The 22315-nt window shown below is 31.2% G+C and overlaps 1 protein-coding gene across 4 annotated transcripts in view; it reads left to right on the top strand.

Moving 5' to 3' along the window:
* Positions 1-9520: 9520 nt before the first annotated feature.
* LOC129944657 (uncharacterized) overlaps positions 9521-22315 on the top strand; it is a 170613-nt gene continuing 157818 nt past the window's right edge. The window contains exons 1-2 of one of the 4 annotated variants that reach the window (XM_056054246.1): positions 9521-9955; positions 10163-10471. In XM_056054246.1, coding sequence (XP_055910221.1) covers positions 10258-10471 — 214 coding nt within the window. In that variant the 5' untranslated portion in view covers positions 9521-9955; positions 10163-10257. Of the gene's footprint in view, positions 10472-22315 lie in introns of all 4 variants that reach the window. The other 3 variants (XM_056054244.1, XM_056054245.1, XM_056054243.1) reach the window with 3 other exon arrangements.

Genomic DNA, 22315 nt, shown 5'->3' with positions numbered 1-22315 from the left:
TTAAAACGTAACATTGGGATTAAAGTAACATATGTTTCTTTCAATAAATAATCAACGATATGAGATTTTAATAAGTAGAACTTTGTTGTAACACGATTCTTTTTAACTTTTTGGATTTTCGTGACTCTGAGGTTCTGAGGGGAGGAAAGGAAGTTTTTTTTTATTTCTGGATATTGAATACAAGCTTTCAGAATTGAGAATCGGTATTTTAAGTAGTTATTAATTCGAAGAACAGAAATTCTTGTTTGGGATTTTGGAACTAGAAGTTTGGGACTATTTCTATTTATTTGTGTTAGTTTGTAATATTTTTAAACCAAAATTTCAGAACTTTAGTATTAATAAAAATTTGATTTTGGTTTAAAGAAACAGGATTTTAAGATTATATTTCTAAGTATGTAAAGTTTAAGGCTACTAGGTTAATGGAAGTTATCAAGTTTTGAATAAGGCTAAAAGTTTCATCGATCTTAGTCCTGTTCTTCTGTAAATCCTTGAAAAAAGCAGGAAAGTCAAACCTATCCGAAGACTTTAAATTCCAATTTCTCATATGCCCTGTCATGTTAAGCATAAGCACCCCAAAAACATCGACCATGTGTATATATAAAGAAATGTGGGACGGAGGCCAAACCACTTGATTTTACATTGTTGCTGTTTTGGATGTCATTTTCCAAAGGACGATGATACTATACGAGTATAGTAAAACTGTGGTGTTTTGTATGTGTTTTTTTTTCTAGTGTTTGTTTCGTGTTATTTTTTTATTTTTGTTTTTCTTTTTGCTTGCAAAGGGGTGCTGTTTCTGAAAACGAGACAAGAGTCCTTCTTCCGCAAAAGTGAGGGCAAATAAAAAATTCATTGACCCCTTACAATATTAGAATATGTATGTTCATTTTCTTTTTTTATTCGGAAGGACCATGTCAAAAGGATGTGGTGCTGATGCATATTGAATGTACTGTACTGTCAATGTAGATGTAGAGAGAGAAAAGTAGATGGAAGGATATGATGTTTACAGGTTATGGTTCTACTTTGATGTTTTTGTAAAATTCTGAAGTAGGTTAGCATGAAAGGATATGTGTTTTTCAAACTAATTACAAACCACTGAGTTAAAAGTCCAAACGACTATACGACATGGACAGGGGTAGCTATAGGTACTGGATATCTAGTAGTTGGTGATATATTTACTTGGAGCAACTTGATGTTTGTGCGGTTTTGAAACGGTTTTGAATAATTAACTTGTCTGTAATTGATATTTTTCATGCGGATGATGCTATGTAAACGTATCTACTTTATATGTTTCTTAGTTCGATGAAATTTTATTTATTCAACTATATGACAAGTTGACATATTTTTAAGGAAAAAAAACAATAGAATTTTTAAAAAGGAAAAACGTTAGAAGATAAGTATAGACCTTTATTCAATTAAATTGAGTTTTGAATCTAATTAAATTCAAATAACTTGCAAACGATGTATAAGAAAATCTCAATTCAATAAAGTATGCTTCTCATTTTGTGTACATTAAAGATTTTATTTCAACAAAACAAAAATATATACAAATTTTTTTTAAAAAGGACAAAAGAAAATTCTTATAAGGATTGCTCTGTTATGAAAAAATAGAATGAAAATTATTGAATTTGTGTTTCCCGGCAGAGTATGATTTGAATATTTTTTTATTTTTGTTCCTGAGTTTATATTGATTCCCATGGGAATATTTCTATGGGACCTGAGGAGGAGCAACTGCTGCTGTCCTTCTGACCAAAAAAAAAAGCTGAAAAAATATCCAAATTAAAAATAAATAAAGAAACAAATAAAAAAAAAGTTCTATTCTTTTCTTTACTTTTTTGGGCTTAGTTTGGGGTTTTGTTAGTATAATGTATGTATTTGCCTTGAAGCTGGATGAAAGAAGGTATAGGAAGGAAAAATATAATAACAATAAGAAAAATTTCTTTTTTGAATTGAGTGTGTTTTCACGCAGCAAGAAAAAAACCATAAACATAAACAATGATGAACCATGAGGTCAAGGGTTCAAGTTTTATTAGAAAAATACTTCCATTTTCTTCCTTTTTTTGGTTTGTTTTGTGGGGAAATAATAAAGTATAGGTAGCTTAAGCTAGGTAGATACCTACCTATGGACGTGTGTAATGAGCTTATGGATATTTTATTAGATTCAAAAGGTTTCTATGGCAGAAATATGATCAAGGCTAAAGTTGTAATTTTGTTTGTCTTTATTGTCAGGGCGAGAGTTTCTAACCTTTTTCTTTACTTTAATTTATTAAGTATGGAAAAACCTTTAAGGAAAATGTGTAACAATAAAAATAATTTCTAAAATGTTATACAACAGTCCTCTTCTGAAAAAAACTTTCTACATTCACTTATTTCTGTGTTTCGTTTATATAATTTAATTTTTAGTTTAAACTTTCTTAACTTATTGAACACCATTTTCAATTTTGAAATGCATATATACTGTGTTCCAAAAATTATCTTATAACTTTAAACTCTGACAATCTCCTTTATTCCGTTTATAATGAAATTGATTGAATTCAGAGATCTTTAAATATTAATATAAAAAGGCCTTAAGTAAAATTGTTGGTTTTAAAGGTAAGGAACATAAAAAACTTCGATATGTGGTCCAAATATTGTATTCTTGTATATTTTACCCCATTATTTATTTTATGACATTTTGAAGAAAGAATTTTTGTAACTATCTATTCGAGCTGGGGAAAAATACGTCTTGCTTAAATTTATTAGAAGCGCGAGTATTACGGTTGAACTGTTTAAGGGGAGGAACGCAACTGGCTATTTCACAAGAGCATAAGCCATTAAAATAACGGTAAAAAAGGACAAGAGACCTTACGACGATGTTCAAGCGAAGTAAATTAACTTATGATGATATTATCATCTATTAATTTAAATGCTCTACGTTCAATACTATCCAAGAGGCTTAAGTAAGTTGCAGGAGCACCAGCCCAGATATGGGAGTAATACTCAAGCTTTGGACGTATATAAGTCTTGTAAATAACAGTCAGATCAGAGGGGAAGAAAAACTTCTTGCATCGCCTTAAGAACCCAAACAACTTGCCGCATTTTTGGCGACATCGCGTATGTGATCGTTTCACAGAAGGTGTTTGGTGAAACACATACTGAGAATATCGAGATGTTCTCGCTGTAAGTGCCATTTATGGAAGTGTGGTACATTTCGCTTTAACGATACAAGACAGCGTTGCGTTTTCGAAGCATTAAATTCTACGCGGTTTCTTATTCCCCATTGTACAATGCTGTGTAGGTTGGAATTTAATGAGCTTATCATTGCAGTTCCACATCCGAAAAAGAGGGGTGTGAATCTGAAAATGAATATGAAAAGCTAAGAGTACTATCGTCAGCAAAACAATGTATTGGATTATAAGTTGCAGAGAAGAGATCATTAATAAAAATGAGAAAGAGTGTTGGCGATAAAACAGAGCCCTGGGGCACACCAGCATTTTATTTGTGGTTTTCAGTCTTAAATCCATGCAATACCACTTGTATTGAACGATTTGAAAGGTAATTACTAATCCAATGAAGGAGCTATTCATGAAAACTGAAAACACGCATTTTCGATAAGAGAGCCTGATGCCAAACCCTATCAAATGCTTTTGAAATATCTAGTGCAATAATCTTACTTTCTCTAAAATTATGTAAAGATTTGTTCTACTGAAGAAGCTTTCGATCTTCGAGATATTTCTTGAGCTGATAATTAATCAGCGTTTCCATGAACTTGGAAAGCAGGGACGTAAGTGCAATCGGAACGAGACCTGAGGAGTAGGAAAGATGAAAAAGCTTACGCAGTGGTTTTGACAGCGTTGAAGAACACCTCTTCAGAACAATAGCGAGGATACCATCCGGACCAGCAGATTTATATATGTTAAGATTTTTTAGGACTCTCGCTACAATACGAGTGCGAAAAAAGATTTGCCCCATAGAATCATTAACTCACTCAGGTACAGGCGGAGTCATAACACTTACTGGTAGCGTAGAATTGGCGGCGAACTGCCTAGCAAAGAGATTTGCTTTCTCTAAGGAGCTAACAAATGGAGTGTCATTCACAATGAGCGTAGGAACCGAGGAAGAGGAAGAATTCCTCATATTTTTAACAAATTACCAAACATTTTTACTGCCTTTGGGACATTGCAGTATTTTTTGCAGTAAAAATTAGGTCCATCGAATATAGGCATTGTTGCCATTGTTGGCATTCCTGGCTTGCTTGAACTTATTCCAGTTTTCCTCAGTTGGATTGGCTTTAAAACAACGGAAACTTGCCTTCTTGCCAGCTTGCATCGAACAATGCGTTTTCGTTAGGACTGATGCTTTTAACCATATTCGGGATAAAAGTTCTCATTCCCAGGAGAATCAAACTTGTGATCATATCAGCGCTGGCGTCAACGTCACTATCGAGGAAGTATAGTGACCAGTTAAAGATCCTGAAGTAATTATTGAGGCCGTCCCAGTTGGCTTTCTCGTATTGCCAAGCGGTTCTCTTAGGAGCTCTTTCTTTAACTGAACAGTTTCGACACGAGAAATTTGCTGATATAACACAATGGTCAGATATGACTTTTCTGCTCGACTTTCAACGTCCGATATTCGTGTGGGCTCGTTGAATAGCTGAGTAAGGTGGTTCAATTCAGCTAACATTTCTGCACACACTACATTCCATCGGGTGTTGTCTGGCCTGAATTTTGAAGCCATGAAGAATTGTGTACATTGAAATCGCCAGTAACAACGATTTCAGCGCGAGTATATGACGAAACAGATCATTGGATGGAATCAGACAAAGCATCAAATTCACGAGAAGTTGATACTCTGTCTAAATAAGGGCTTTGATAAAGGAAGCAGTAGTGAATGATTTGCTTTTTTACGGAGAATTTCAATCACATATATTGAATTTTTGAAAATCATTAGAGCTGTTTTTTTTTTTTTAAATTAAATTTTTACATATCAAATTTTTCAATTTTGCTCCAAAAATATTTTTGGTATGCAGTTGTTTAGTGATTGTAAATATACGCTCTACATTGGAATTTAATCAAAACAAATGTTGACTCGTTTTTGAGATATAGAATTTTGAAAACATAACAAATATTTTTTAAAAATCCAAACAACAAAAAATTGCACTTTTGATAATCAAATATTATTAAGGCAATATAAGAGCTTATTCAAAAAAAAAGTATTGAAATCGGTTGATAAGTTGCTGAGAAAATTAAGAAACAAAAAAACAGTTCTACAAGCAGTACCTTTCCTGAGCAATAAAAAAAATATGTTTTTCTTATTTAAAAAAAACCAAGTTAAAAAATAAAATTTTAAAGAAAATTTAAAGAAAATCTATCAATTTGTTTTTAAGCAAATTGTATGTGGGCCACTATTAGTTTTGATCTTAAAAAAAAATGAAGAAAACTCTTAGCGTGAATCTGCTCTAAAATTTAACTTTCAAGTCTTAACTCAATCGACCCATTGGTTTAGTCTGTAGGAGCGTAAAAAGACAGACAGCACTGACGGGGCGGAATCTTCTCTTCTCTACCATAGTAATATCATGCTTGAAAAAAATCTCGAGTATGATATTTTATACGAATGCAAACCTTGATATTTAGAAAATTTTTTGAATTCAGTTTTTTTCTTCAAATCCCAAATAACTGACATTTTTATCATAAAAATTTATTTAGACAATATAAGAGTCGAAAGTAAATTTTTACCAAGTTTTAGAATTTTTTTTTTAGAGTTTTATTTTTTGTAAAAAAATTGTCAATTCGATTTTTCTCAACATTTTTCAGAATGTTGAAAAAAATTTTTCGGATAAGATAAAATAAGTTTGAAGCCTAAATTACAAGTTTAAAAAAAAAAGATATTTGACTCGATATTCAATTTTTACCAAGTTTGAGTAATGTATTTTTTTCATTTTTATTAATTATAAAAAAAAAATTGTCAATTCGATTTTTCTCAAAGTTTTATCAGATGTCAAAAACTTTGTTCTCCGTTGCACAAAATTATTTTGGAGATGAAATCATATTTTAGTCGTAAAATTTTGGAGGTGACAATTTTTTTTTTCAGTTTTTTTGATTTAAAAAAAAAACCGTTAAATGGATTTTTTTCAAAAAATTTACTTCTTTGATATCACGTTACAATATATTATACAAAATTTAATTTAAGTCTTTAGCGTTTTTAGTTCATAAGATATTTAGGGTTAACCAAAATGTTCACCTTCTTTCAAACTACTTTCTGCATCAAATCGATGTATCGATAAACGTCGCAAACGTACGGACGTACGAACGTACGTACACACGCACGCACAGACCTCTTCCTAAAAATCTTTTATTTCGTCTCTAGGGACCTTGAAACGTCGAGAAATGTCAAAATTTTAATTACAATAACTTCCTATGGAAAGTTCAAAAATAATGATCTTTTCGCAGACTGAAGTTGGAAGTAATTATAAGTACAACGGAAGAAGTTTGGAGGTGACAAACGAATATAGATATCTTGGAGTGAACCTCAACCCACGACTGAATTTTAGTAAGCACCTTGACATTAAAGCCAAAACATCACAATGTCTCATAAACTTAACATGGAGAAAGATCTTCTCGAACAACCTTGTATATTTTTCTACCAAATACCAAATTTTTAATTCGGTTGTGAAGTCCACTTTATGTTATGCAGGTCAAGTTTTCGGAATGGAAGAGTATGAGGAAATTGAGACATTTCAGAGGAGTTTCATCAAAAAATTTTCAACCTACCAATCAACACACCGAACTATGCGATCTACTTGGAAACTGGTTTACCAAAGTTATTTACAAGCACTTCGAAACTACAAGCGGATTATATTATGAAATTTTTCGTTATTTCGTAAATGCTGATTTACGAAATAAGGAACAAAGACTGGTGGTATGACAAATGGCAACGAATTGCCACTTCATTTGGTGAAGATATGCAAATTAATATAAGTATCATTCTTGATGTTAAGTAAAAAAATGTATTAAATTATCCAGCTTAATGAAGACTCGGTTCGGATTCAATTTATAAGAACAGCTATTGAATCAGAAAGTCGAATATTATATAGCCAGTTACAATTTTATCTAAGTAACAATAACTATTTCAATAAATCTTTAAGCTACAAAGATATTTCTTTAATTTTCAAAGCTAGATGCGAAGTCTTATGTCGCAACGGAAGACCATACAATAGGAGTTTCAATCAGTTCTGTATAATCTGCAATCATAAATCCAAAGAAGACTGCTTCCATTTTATAAGCGTACGTCCAATTTTTAGATACAAGAGATTCTCGTATTTTAAAAAATTCTCTCTCACTCTACAAGAGACAATTCTAATATTGAATGGACCAGATTGGAAAAATCTTGTCAACTATCTGAAGAAAACTTGCAGATTAAGAAAATTGATTATGAGTGAATATAATTAAACTAGTAGATTTATATATGTATGTAAAAAGTAATGTATAATAAAAACTGAAATTTAAAACAAAGTTTAAAAATGTAATAAACATTTTATTTGCTAGTCCAGCTGACGGCAAAGCCAAAGCTTTTAAATTCAAAAACAAATGTTTATGTATTTATTTTAAAAACTGTTAATAAATGAATTACTTACTTATTTATATTACGATGGTAAAAAGTCGAAAATAGGCTTTTTTTAGTTTTTTAATACGAAAATTCGAAACTTTCTAATTTGTTTACTTTTTGAAAAACACTTATTTTGCAGATACATTTTTAAATCCTAAAATATAATAAATATTTTTAAACAGACTCTTTGGAAGACATATGTAAGCAAGTTCTAGCAAACCAGTTTTGCATTGTATTTCTTTCAAAATTGAATCTCTTGGAATTTGAAGTGAAAAGAGATTCTGAAACGTGTAATTTAAGAGTGCAACAATAAATTTTCTTCCTTATAGTTTGCCTTAAATTGTTTTTATTTAATTTTTAGAAAAATTATGTACTTAAAGTAGTGAGTAAAAACTCATCTTTATGTTTAGAGTGTGCACCCCCCCCCCCCACCCTTAATTAAAAGTCTGGATCCGTCCTTGGATTAGGGACCTTGAAACCTATTTTTTCACGTGATCGAAAAGAAAAATCGCAAAATTAAGAAAATATTTCTTGCAAAGCGGACGATTGCATCGTGTCAGTTTTAAGCGTGAACCCTTCCATTTTTAGTATTATCATAAAAAGATGACGACTTCAAATGCAACAGCTTCTAAAATACCACGTTGTTAATAATGAAATATCTTATTGAAAAATCATCTATATAAAAACTACATCAAATTTTTGAGTGGAACCAGCTTTCTTTCTTACTTAATTGTCTTCAATGTAACACAACTTATTCAAAGACATTAAGTGAAAATAAGAAAGTATTAAAAGGCACACATTTGATATAATTAGTTTATTAAAATTAATTAAACTCATACTTCTATGTAATTACCATTTCACTGAACCACAATAATGTTTATTTGACTAAAAATAAAGTCCTTTTGTTTAACTATTTCCGGATATCTACCAATACATGGAGGACTACTCAAAAGCTTCCGTTAATGTTTTCTATTTTTCAACATTAACATTTAAAACTATGTCCCAATACAACTTTAACATTATGTTGCCAAAACACAGGACAGCCAAACTAACCCATCATCACCTAAAAACGCTGCCCTCAAAATCAAAAACTAGTCCACTAAAACTAATTGACAAAATCAATTGACAGAAAAAAAGAACATTTTCTTTCCCTATTCTTCTCTTTCGCAAAATTAAAAGTTTTCCATTCAAAAACTTAAAACAAAAATTGGCTCATTCAAGAAAAACCGTGTCTTTTGTTAATATCCTCCATTCATTATCCTTCGACTTCACACACAAAATGGTCCTTTCAGCCAACACACAACAAAAACGAGAATGACTACGGAAGACGGGACAAGGGAGTATATTAATTGAACAAATCAATTACATACACTCAACTCAGAGTGAATTAATTTTTCTTCCACGCGGAGATTTTTGCCTAATGACTACCGCAACGCAGAACAGAACAGATACAAAATTTATATTCAAGCATCCTTCATAATACGCGTCCTACGGAACATCCTTATACGTTGTATCCTACGCCACAGTTATTGTATTCAACTTAAAATTATAAACAGAAACTCGTACCAATTGCGTATTTTACGTATTTTGAATTTTTCACTTCGTCACCCAGAAGCAAATAAGACGCACGGTCTTGTAGTCCTTGTTGCTTTTCATGGACTACCGCAAAATTCAACAGACGCGTGGATATTGATGTCGATGGTGATAGCGTGGCGCCCAACGTGAGACTGGAATATAACCTCACTGGAATGAGATTTTCTCAAATCCTGCGCACTTCCGTGCCACTGGAAGTTCATTGAGAAAAGGATATTATTATTCTCTCGACAGCACCTACCAAAAAAACAACCTTTACTTTCTCTGTTGACAATATTATGATGACGATGAGCCATGCTTTTTCGACTAAAATTGTTTTGCCAGTCTACTGAATCCTGTGCCGGTGTTAAGTTCTTCCTCTTCTTTTTATTCCAATCCGAGAATTCGAGATTCCGAGTTAGAAAAAATTGAATATAAAACCAATAATCTGGCGAGGATATTTTTCATTTAAGAAAGTTGCATCCTTGTGTTCGCTCGTTTCGTGCGTCGCAAGTAATTTGCAGTGTGTTGTGTGTGTTTGAATAAAAATAAAATACAAACATACAGAAATAATAAATTTAATTAAATCAAAAGAAAAGAAGAAAAATCGTATATCCTTTTTACGGACTTAGATCCTTTTATGATGGTGCGGTTATTATACCAAAAAGAGTGAATGAGTTGAGTTATTTTCTTTGATCAACTTAATAAAAAAGAATTTATTTTGTTCTTGTACCCGTAACTTCGTCGTAGTCAGTCGTCTTTTTGTTTGAAGGAAAGTTTATCCTGTGCTGCTGCAACAAAAGTGAGGAAAAGGAAACGAAATTCTTTAAGTATTCGAAAGTCCTTTCTACCGGTTTTCTTATTTTTTTCCCTTTCATTTTTGTTTGTATGTTTTTATTTTCCTAGAGTGTTTTTTTGTTTTTCTTCAAAATTATCCTTGGCCTCGCTCGTTCGTCCCTGTTTGCAGAATTAATATTTGTTGTTTATTTAGAGCTTCCATCGGTTTCAGAATTTAAGATACGAAAATACGAGTAGAAAAAAATATAATATATAAAATAAAATCAGATAAAATCTAACGCAAGGTGAAAGTGTGTGAAATGGACAATGTGTGACACCAGGACATGGGTGTTTAAGCTTCTTATAGTCTTTATAACAATACACTTTTCAAGGATTCAACAATGCCATGGTGTCAATGCTGCTATTGCTGCAGTTGCAGGAGTTCGAGCTGGTGGGTCCTCTACTGGCATGGATGTCATAGCCAGGGGACCTGCTATTGATACTGCAGATGTTTCTATCGATGATGACGACGATGATGATGGTGAGTTGAAATCACTTGTTTTATTTTCTTGATTTCCAATAAAATGTCCTGCCGTCCGTCGTCGAAGACAAGAAAAGGATGTCTTCGAAGAATTTTTTACAAATCGGTATGCAATAATGGAAGTGTATAAAATACAAAACAAAGAAAAAAAGGATGTCTTAGACTCACGTACCTCTCTACATATGTGGATTCGATCGAAGATACCGGTCGAAGGATTGGAATGTTTTTCTCGAAATTAATAAAAAGGGAGATTGCTTTTAAGATTGTTCGGATCTATTTGCAATATGTGGAGGAAGAATTTATTTCGAAATGCTATAGCAAAACAGATTCTTTTGAATGTTTTCTTTTTTTGTGTTGTAGGTGAAGATACGTTTTGAGACTAGTTGGTGTTGGATTTATGTGTGCGAGGGAGGACTATTTTTCTACGAGGAACTTTTAACACTTAGGTTGATCCTTAGAAAGCAGAAAGTTGTTGTTAGATTAGTTATAGTTGGAAAGTTCACCGGTTATAGTTTGTTGTGTTGAATTTAAAGTTAAAGGTCAGATTAAACACATTTGATTCGAAATCAAAATTCGGTAAGGAAATTTTAAATATCACTCTGTGAAAGGTTTTATAGGAAAGATGGGTAAATCAGGACTACTTGACTATAGGCGAATCAACAATCGATTTTTGACAAATTTTGCTTTTATTTTTAGCTAAAACACCGGTAGTTATTTTCTTTCTAGCCATTTCTTTAAAAAGTAAACTATTGGTTGTCTGTAAGTTTGGAGTTTCAAAAAAGTCGAACACAGAATTGGAATCAGACGTAGAAACATAGATTATGCAAAAAGCGGTTCAAATACATTTTTTTGTTTCTATAAAATCTGGATTTAAATATTGTCTTAAATTTGTATTAATTAAAGTAACCGATATTTAGATTTTAATAAAATATATTATTTTTAAGTCAATACTTAAACAAGAATTTGGAAGATTTTTGGAGTAATACAAAAATACATTCCTTATATTAAAAGAAGTCGAGTTAAAAAAATGTAAAAACAACTCATACAAAACTATTGTGTCAATCTTGAGAAAATTTGCAAGCAATCGTTAAAATTTGGAAGAAATGTGAAAGAAAAAAAGCGGTTCTTGTGTCATAAGGCTTGTGCATTATTGTACTTGATCTGTATTTCTTCAAAGATTCCAAGGGGCAAACGGTTGCGTGAATGATAACCAATTTCGAGGAGATTGAATTAGAAGATATGCGGTTTTCTGGACGTATGGAAAATCAAATTATTGTTGAAATATTCTGAAAAGTGGTTCAAAATTACATCAAATGTACTGCACGCATCGAATATGATATGATAATTCTATTTAAATGATATTAGTTTTCACAATTCCAAAACTTTATAATGAAATTAAATTCGTATCAATAATGTATCGGCGGTTTCTTTTTTTTACTTCCGAGACTGAAAAAATAATGACTCTGAACATCATAACCATAAGCTATGAAAAAACTGGTAAACATTTTTAAAAATGTATGTTATTGATTATTTATAGAAAAAACATCAAGCAAGCTTTATAAAATCAAAACTCTTAAAATTCTGATCGATTTAAATAAAGTTGCCCGCAGAAAACTGAGAATTAATACGACTGTACGTCAGGAACACTTACTTAATGTTATCATTCAAGATTTATTGGGACAGAAGCATAACATACTAACTTTGTTTTGAAAAAAAAAAATTATATGCTCGTCGTTCTATTAGAACTCCCTAGGTTCATTTGTGTGATTGAGATATTTGCATTAAATGTTTGAAATTTATTCAAAGCATGTTATCAACCGATTCAAAATTAATGTTTAATTATTTTTATAGGTCTTTTCTTCTAACTTCAAGCACAAATAGGTCAAAATCACAAAATAGATCAGTGTTTCAAAATTCATTTTTCCTTTGACACCACTTTCATGCATCGTGCACCATGAAAGTGCGCCAAGCCTTTTAAATCTAGAAATATTGACGAACTCCTTTAGTTTTGCTTACTATAATTACGCATATATTATTAATTTTCAAGGCTGCAATTCTGTTTGTGTTTAGTTGCTAAGAAGAGATATTTATGCATATTTTTCTTATCACCGTTTCCACCTTTTAAAGTGTTTAATGGTATGAAGCCTAAAGTGTTTTTGAAACACGTTATTTTATATTGAAAATGATCACTACAAAATTTATTTGGCAATAAATGATGGTAACTAAAATATCTTGAACCATCCGGTATTTCGTATATTATACGGTTTAGAAAATGGAAGAAGTTACGTACGTTACACAAAACGATATTTAATATATTTAAAAGGTAAGTAATTAATCAGTTATTATTAACATCCTATAGGTAGTTATTGTAATGGGTCCGATTTGTCAAATTGAAAATTTTGACATTTCTCGACATTTCAAGGTACCTAGAGTCGAAATAAAAGACTTTTAGAAAGATGTCTGTGTGTGCTTGAGTGCGTACGTCCGTATGTCCGTATGTCGGATGTCCGTACGTTCGCGACATTTTTTTCGTAGTCCATAGCTCAAGAACCAGAAGAAATATCGATTTCAAATTAATTTTTTTGTACAGATAATAAGACAGAAAGATGCAGAAAGGATCTCAATAAAATTGCTTAGGTGGTTTTTTTTACCATAGCAGTTTGAAAAAAAGGTGAAAATTTTGCTTAACCCTAAATATCTTATGAACCATAACACTAGAGACTTGAATTTAATTTTATATAATATATTGTAACGTGATATCAAAGAAGTATATTTTTTGAAAATAATCCATTTAACGGTTTTTTTTATAAATCAAAAAAACTGAAAAAAAACTGTCACCTCCAAAATTTTACGACTAAAATATGATTTCATCTCCAAAACAATTTTGTGCAACGAAAAATAATGTTTTTGACATCTGATAAAATTTTGATTAAAATCGAATTGACAGTTTTTTTATAAAAAATAAAAATCTAAAAAAAAACATTACTCAAAATTGGTAAAAATTGAAAATCGATTAAATTTTTTTTTTTCAAAAACTTGAAATTTAATCTTCAAACTTATTTTATTCTATAAAAAATATTGTTTTTAACATTCTAAAAAATGTTGAAAAAAAATCGAATTGACAGTTTTTGTACAAAAAATTAAAAACCGAAAAAAAAATTTAAAACAGTTGGTAAAAAGTGATTTTTGACTCAAATATCTTTTCAAAATTTTGAGATAATAGCTTCTAACTATTTTGTACTTAAAAGAAATATTGTTTTCAACATAAGAACAAATTTTGAAAAAAATCGAATTAATAGTTTTTTACAAAACATAAAACTCTAAAAAAAGAACAATATTAAAACTTGGTAAAAATTTAATTTTGACTTAAAAAGCTTTTCAAAATTTTAAAATATTGGCTTCAAAATTATTTTATTTCACAGAAAATATTGTTTTCGATATTCATAATTTTTATATAAAAATCCAACAGTTCGTTTTTTCATAAAAAATAAAATCTACAAAAAATAGTACGCAAATTTGGTAAAAATTGATACGAGTACATATAGACAAACTTTTAAGCAAGACAAATCGACAGACGGAATGGGAAGTTAACAGTGTGTGTCGCATCACAGCCTCTTTTTTAAATTTCAAATTTGACAAAAATACAAAAACTTTACTCAATATCAATAAAAATGAAATATGGATGCATAATTGAATAAACAAATGGGGTTATACAATAAGGGCGGGAAGATGTTGTGTGTAGATATCGTGGCGTTTGCTGTGTGGCACGTAGCGCAATCCTCCATACACAAAAATTAGTTATCATCGTTATGTAGCGCTCGCTGTTGACGGTCATCTTCTCACTAACGTCGTTTTCAAAAAAGTACAGACCAATTACGCCGCCGGCTCAAAATTCACACTATATGGTAAACTTTTAGAGATGCATTATCACCTGGTGAACCTCGCTGCAATTTTACTGGTTAACTCTGCCATTCGTATAAAATACGCCTAGTCACTATAGATGATTTTTCGCCCAAAATTGGGTCCTCTTCCAAACGATTCAAAGCCAAGTCAGCGTACAAACGGCGTTGTCTATGGATATACACTTTAAGCTCCTAGGTCGATTGGATCTTGTATGGGTGAAGGCCCAAGTCCCGACGCGAAATTCGGCAAGTTAGAGTCTGTGAATGGCCGAATTCTTGTACACAGCATGGATCAGACTGCCTCGGGTTCTGCTGTACACTTTTGCGGACCGCGGCGCTGTTCTTGGCCGATCTTGCGTTTCTTGATTGTACAGGTGTTGTCTGATTTTTTACTGGACCAGTCTTTCCAAGTTTGGCCACCAAACGTTCAAGAGTCGACTGTGAATGTCCACCAAGTCTACCGTAGTAACATAAGTGCGATGGGCGCAACGTTTCCGTTACCGAACACTCATTTTTATTTTATTTTTATGTTCAATCGTGTAACTTGCCATGATGATTTGGCATAAACAAAATCGCCATTTGGCGCCAAAATCTACCTACGCCAATTTAAAAACTCTATAGATAAACACTGACTTCAATGCTACCAGTTTATCTGTGGAAAATTCGGTAATTACTTCTTGTTCTTGTATGTTCTCGCATTCTAGAAATTTATAACTTCCTCATTTTCTTCTTGTCTGGAAAAATTTCACATCAATCAATTTCTGCTAATATTTTCCTCATATGATTTTAAGATAGTAAAGTTAAATCGATTTATTTATGCTTTGGTAATTTAGCTTCATCCAAAATTATATGTCTGATGTAACTTCAATCAATTTTGGTAATTTTTGTTGTTGTTTTTTTTTGTATTCTTCTTTTCTTGCTTACTCTCTCCAATTTAGTTTGCTAGATTTGGCTTCATTCCGTGCCAATGGTTTTCTAGAGCTCATCATGTCTCATAAGATCTCGTCGTCTTACAATGTATGACCTTATTCTCGTATGTTTCATCATGATGCTTCTATAATAATCTATCTATCTTCAGTCCTTTGGCTTTTCCTGTTTTTTTTTTTTTTTGAAAATGTGTGTGTGATTTTCCACACTGCACATAGTACCAGAAGAAGGACTTACATACACATAGGTGGAAGACTTCATGTGTTAAAGCTATGATGTAGAATCTTGTTATAAGAAACAAAAAACTTTTATTTTTTCCAATCTATTCGAGTGGAAATTTATGGATTTCCTTTTCAAAATGCGCATTTGTTAGAAATACACCAACTTCTTTTCCTTTTGCACTACAAAAAAAAAAAAACAAAAATACCCACAACATACAAGAAGCTGTATGTTGTCCCTTTTGAATTGATTTGATTTAGTTTCTTCTTTTCTTAACTTTTTCCATATCAGTGGATTAAATAGAAAATTATTTATGATTTCAAATTTATCTCTTTATTCCTAATTTATTTCCGGTTAATTAGAGACAGGATCTTTTTCCTTTCAGTGTTCTTAAAGGAAATTGTCTTATTTGTTTTGTCTGGATTGAAAAAAAAAACTTTTGCGCAGAGAAAAGAGTTCAGGGACTTTTGAAAACCCCGTGGTTTTTTAAGATAGTGGTAGTTTTTTATATGTAAAGGAGCCGGAGGACTTGTGGAGTTATTTTAAAAATTCTTTTGAAGCTTTTTTGAATATTTTCTAAAAGAAGAAGTTTATAGTTTTTATCTCATTTTGATAAGAAATAACGCCTTGGAGATTTTGTTTAAAATTCACTCCAGCTACAACAGCAAAACGATTGACCACATTCAAAAAGGGATTTATAAAAACTATATGAATTTTTAAACAATAAAGTGGTTATTATCTCGTGAGTTCTGAAAAAGTGGCGCCCAACAAGTGAATGGATTCTGTATTAAACCTCTTTTTAATAAGTTTGGATTAAGGCTATCATCCGCCACATTCTTAAGGATATTTGTATAAGAATAAAATCACTAATCAAAAATTGAATAATAATAAAGTCATGAAATCTAAAAAAGTGGCGCCCAACAATTAATTTAAACTAAATGCAAATTCAAATGGATTCTGCCTTAAGCCCTTTTCTATATTATGTGTATTTTGTAGGTTTCTACTACTATTTCAATGAATATTTGCCTTTGATTTATTTGTTATAAGTGAATTCTAACTACCAAAATAATTATGGAAAACCATTAAACCCGTGTATACTGATAAATGTATACTCTGCCTGATGGTAATAGAAGTCTGGATTGGATATGAGACCCGATATGATGAACTTTGACATTTAGGAAATTTTTGGTGGAAATGGTGGTAATAATAAACCTGATAACCATTTTATATATGTGTGGAATATCATAACACAAAAACATAAAATAGTACCTACGAGCTACAACCGCTACCATCACCGCCGCCGCCGCCTCACCGCACCAACGATATCATCACGCATTCAAAATATGTATGATATTTGTAGTATATTTTGTATAAGGTAATATAAACCAAAAAGTGATGTATCTCTGTCACTGAAATTTTGTTTTTATAGCCTATGCGTGATCAAATTAATGGTTCAAAATTGTAATAAAATTGTGATTGTCCTTGGTGTTGCGTCAAAAAAGCTGCATACATAAATACACATAGGAACACACAAACATATATTGACGTAATCAAATCCTGAATATTTTAACCTTTTCGTGATATGTTCTTCTGTGAGATGTTTGTCGTCGAATAAAAAACAAAACCAAAAAAAAAAAACAAAGAATAAAACAGTGGATTTTGTCTTTGCATGAATTGATGTTAATGTTACCCGCATTTAGGCCATTATTTTATTTTTTTTATAAACATACATAAATCTATATCAATTGAATAGAAAACATATGAATACGCTACTTTAATAGTTATTTAATGACATTGAGGTTTTGAGATAAAAGAATATAAGGTTTTTGGCCATTAAATAATCTTAATCACTTTAAACTCACTGATTTACTGTGATACTCTTAAAGCTAAGCCTGGATAAAGGAAGTAATATCTTTTTGTTTGGGGTGCTGCCAAAATAAAAGACTTGTATTCATTATGTATGTATTATGTGTTTTGACTTATGTAGGTACATATGTTCAAAATTACTCAATTTGAAAATTTTTGGAATTTCTGTGTAATATATAAGGTTTATTCTCAGTACAAATTTTGAAGGATTTGAATTGCCTTCCCTTATTGTTGTAAACATACTTAGATAAAAGAGACAATTATTGTTATGAAAAGTGTCCGGCATAACCTGTGTATGTCCCGTTTCATCCCTGACAACATTACTTGCAAACAAAAATGGTTCAGAGTTACAAGTAACTTGACCCACATTCCTTACGGTCTGTTGCGATACCTTATTTATTTATTTTTATAGACCAAAAAGCCAATTTTTTAAAAACACAATTTATTTCTACTAAAGAGTGATTTTTTTACAGCTATAGGAAAGTTTAAAAAATACATATTATTCAGAAAACTTCATGAAATTTGTATTTAAATCGATAAAACTATTTTTTAAAAACCCATTTTGTTTACTATTTTTTTTGAATTTTATCAACTTTCACGTGCAAAATATCATAAGATATTGCATCTTAAACAATAATTTAAAAAAAAATGTAAGTCTCGATATTTTTTTTCAAAAATGCTTATGGTATAAATGTCTACCGTAGGGGTCTTCACTCATTAGCTGAATAAAAAAAATAAGTCATTAATGTGTAAAGTTAATAAAAATTGCCATAAAACTTTCTGTGAGCCATTTGATATCCTGGGCGGGGAAATATCAAATCAGTTTTCCTGCAGAAAATATGTGGGTTGAACCCATTCTCCTCATAAAATGATAATTTTGTTACTAAATCAGCTGAGTTGACAAATGAGGTATCAATTGAAAGCAAGATCTTACAATCTAAAACGAATAACATGGGTCAGACATTACCACCATTAAAAAAAAATTTAGAAATGTCTTAATTTTCTTTTTACCTAGATAGCAACAATTTTATAAGTTTATCGTCAACTAACTCGAAAAACTATTTCCCTTCTCAAGTTTATAATAAAAGAAAGTACTGATAGGACATTTTTGGTTTGAAAATGTTTACCCTAACTTGATTTCCAAATCAAAGGCTCTGCAGGTCTTTATTATTTGGTGCTACTGAGCGAGGGGTCTTGAACACACGGGTTTTCTAGCTTACCTGGTTACCACACTTATAACTCAAGAACGCTGATTTCGGTGACTCGCATTAATTCTGACTAGTGTTTAGCAAAACAAAAGAAGTCAATTATTTTTGCACCAAATTTTGGCGTCAAATAAATTTCAAAAATTCACATATTAAAGAAAACGAACATGATTTCAAATACAGGAAATTGTAAAATTTTCCGAATTCCCGAACAAACTATCTACGAGTATAAATTTACTACGTTTTTCATTGCGTCAGTGATAGATTTTCGCTATTCGTAAAAACTTTTGCATTACGATGCTATTCATGGATGCAGCAGCAAAATAACGTGTCATGAAAATATTGCCGACAAAAACAAACGCCGAATTTCAAAAGACAACTTTATTGCACTCTACAAAAGTAAAATAACTCAGGTTTTCATCTATCTGACTTAATGCATTTAATCAAAGTAAAATAACGACAAATCCCATTTAAGAAATAATGTTACAATAATAATAACAGCTTTATTTATTAAACCTTAAACAAATTTTTACAATTCAACATACTGATAAATAAAATTATGGTTTTGAAACCATCTGCCAGATGCCATCTCTATTTTTACAGTTAAGAATTACAAAATATATTTTTAGTATTAATAATTCATGTAAGCTTTTTGGCGTGTTTTGCTATTATTTCAACATTTTTCATTTAACAATTAGTAATTTTTTTTATTAATAAAAGAAAAAAGATATTAACATAAATTAAATAAATTACAATACAAAAATGGGTTTTATTTTGTGCAATATGTACGCCAAAATAATTAATAGATATATTTTTGGATTCAAATCTTAAAGTAATTTATAAAATGTTCTCTGTAATTTAGGGCTTCAATGCAATACTGGGCAAAAAGTTTCCAGTTGCTTATATTTAAGATACGAGTACTTATAGAGTCTGATTTTGATTGACTTTTTAAAGTATACAAATCGTATTTCTTTTAAATTAGGGCACACTGATAAAAAGTGATAAGAGTTTTCTTGTTCTTGCAAATTACAGAGAGAGCAAAAAGTTGATTGTCATTAAAATAAGGTTTGTAATTTAAGTCAAGAAGCTCTCCCCTAATGCGACAGCGACAAATAATAGAAATTTAAAACAAGGTCATCTTGTCTGTAAAATAATTGAGCTCATTCAGATTATAATTGAGCTTTGGATATAGAGATCTACGTGAGGAGCCTTTTGCTTCTTCAATTAGATCTAGTCTTATTTTTTCATTTGGCTTTTCGAGAATACAATTAATATTTTCTCTCATACTCCCATCTCCCATTTCTCAAGGATGCACCGAAATACCGCTCAATGTGGTTGTATCCTCCCATTTCCTGATCCAACTTATATTTTTTTGCAAACTGTGTTTTGCTATTAATTTTGGCTACATAATCAAAGTGCATTTTCAAGGCGAAATAAAAAAAGGAGGAAGACCTGTTTTAAGCAGCAGCATGTAATAAGGTGTTGATTTTGGTTATCTTAATAGTTTTTTAAGAAGAGCTGACATCCATATTTCATTACAGATCTCAGAGCCGCATAAAACACTCTAAATTTGACAACATGTGCAACATTTGTGTTCCTAAACAAATTTTGCCAGGTTGAATTTATAGCAGATAACGATTTCTTCAGTTTACTTTGAAAGTGTTTCTTAGCGTTGAATCGGGGTGTGAGAATCATTCCCAAGTAAGTAAATTCCTTCACAACTTCAATATTTTCACCATTTACAAACTACCTTTCATTTCTACTGTGTCTCCCTCGACGTGTTCAAAATATCATAACTTTTGATTTTGATATATTTATTGCCAGATTCCACATTTTACAATACTTATTAAGCCTATTTATCATGAGTTAAAGACTTTTTGCAAACAAAACGATATCATCAGCATATTGGAGGCATTTTATAACAAGTCCTGCAATTTTAATACCGTTTGGCAAAGCGTCAACTTTGTCGTTGATAAAAAGAGCAAACAACGGGGGGATAAAAGACAACCTTGACGTACTCCACTTTTGGTTTCAAACCATTCTGATATTTGTTCACCCTCCCATATAGCTGATGTAGTCTCGTAAAGTTTTCTTAGTACTTTAAAAATCTAAGAAGATAACCCCATTACATTAAATTTATAAAACAATGCTCTTCGATCAATGCTATCGAAAGCAGCTTTGAAATCAATTAATATTGAATACAGTTTCTTCCCATTTTTTGCGTAATAATCTACGATATTTTGGATGGACAAAATGTAATCCGTTGTTGAATAACCTAGTCTGAAACCTGCTTGAAAATTGTTCAACAATTTGTTCTCATTAACATAAAACTGAAGCCTGTTCAGTATAATTCCTGTAAATATCTTCGAAATCACATTTAGAAATGATATGCCACTATAATTTTCCCACTATTTATGTCCCCTTTTTTGTATATTGTTTCTAAATGTTTCATGTGCAATATATTTAAACATTGTAAACATTTTTTCAAAATCCCCATAATTGTCCTGCATTACATGCGTTTCACATAGAAAAAAGAAATAAAGTATACTAAAATAAAGCTCACAGTCGGCTCTAAAATTAAGGCCAAATATCATAACCCCAACTTTTAAATGTTGGCCTCGGCGAACAACTGACAATTTGCTTTATTTTACTTTCAAATAATACATTTTTGAAAGTAAGCATCACTTGACTTGGTCTTATTTAACAGCACTTTACTCATGACAGGGTTATCTGATCATCTTCAATAATGTCATATTCTAATGTCTCACAAAAGGTTTGTATTGCAATTTCGGACAAGAGACGGTATTCTGTAAAATAAATTGTATTTTCAGTCGATATCTCCGCAAGTTCCTTATAAAGAAAAGTGTTTAAAATGTTTAGAATTCACTTTCTCATGGATTTATATTATATTTTTCGCCATTTTTGTAATATTATCTAAATCTCTTTAAAATCGAACAATTCCAGTCTCGCCTCGGTATGGGTTTGAGTGTTGATTTCGTATAACTGAATCTCTTCTTAGTGGTGTCTGTGAACCTTAAAAAGTAGTATTGTCTCCTATCGTCTGCGTTCTTCAAAAAGAGACCGAGATTTGACCGAAACTAGACCGAAACTTAACCGAAATTAGACCGAAACTAGACCAAAACTAGACCAAAACTAGACCAAAACCAGACCGAGACTAGTCTCGTTTCGTACTGTTGACCTTGGTTATATAAAAATATATGTATAAGCAATGAAATTAGTTGTAGCCAACTTTCTGCATTCTCTTTTTTTGCTGTACAAAAAATCTTACGAAATACAATTTCTTCTCCCATTTCTAAATTTATAATTCTAATAATGTTCTTGCTCTTCTATTATAATCCATTGCGTTAAAGGTTATAAAAACAGTAGGGACTGAATGCATCAAAAGCATTCTCCGAACTATTATCAAGTTTCAGTGATACAGTGCGTTTAAAGTGGATCAATCTCATTCCCTCAAACACTTAAACGTCAGTCATGATTGCCTCATTCTGTACCAGTTTATCTAGCTCTTCCAGATGTCAAAGCCATATGATTTTCAACCGATGCAATATTGACGTAATACCCTTAAGACCATCGTCTATACTTTGAACAGTCTGCCATAATTCTCTCTGCTCTGGAATTCACATTCAATATTTAAATGCAAATGCAACTGACATTTTTAATTTAATTTTGACAAGTTTGATGAGGTTTGTTCAGTAAATAATATC

Source organism: Eupeodes corollae, chromosome 2 (assembly GCF_945859685.1).
Source record: "Eupeodes corollae chromosome 2, idEupCoro1.1, whole genome shotgun sequence".
NCBI classification, from domain to species: Eukaryota; Metazoa; Arthropoda; class Insecta; order Diptera; family Syrphidae; genus Eupeodes; species Eupeodes corollae.
This window is presented reverse-complemented; position numbering and strand designations above follow the sequence as displayed.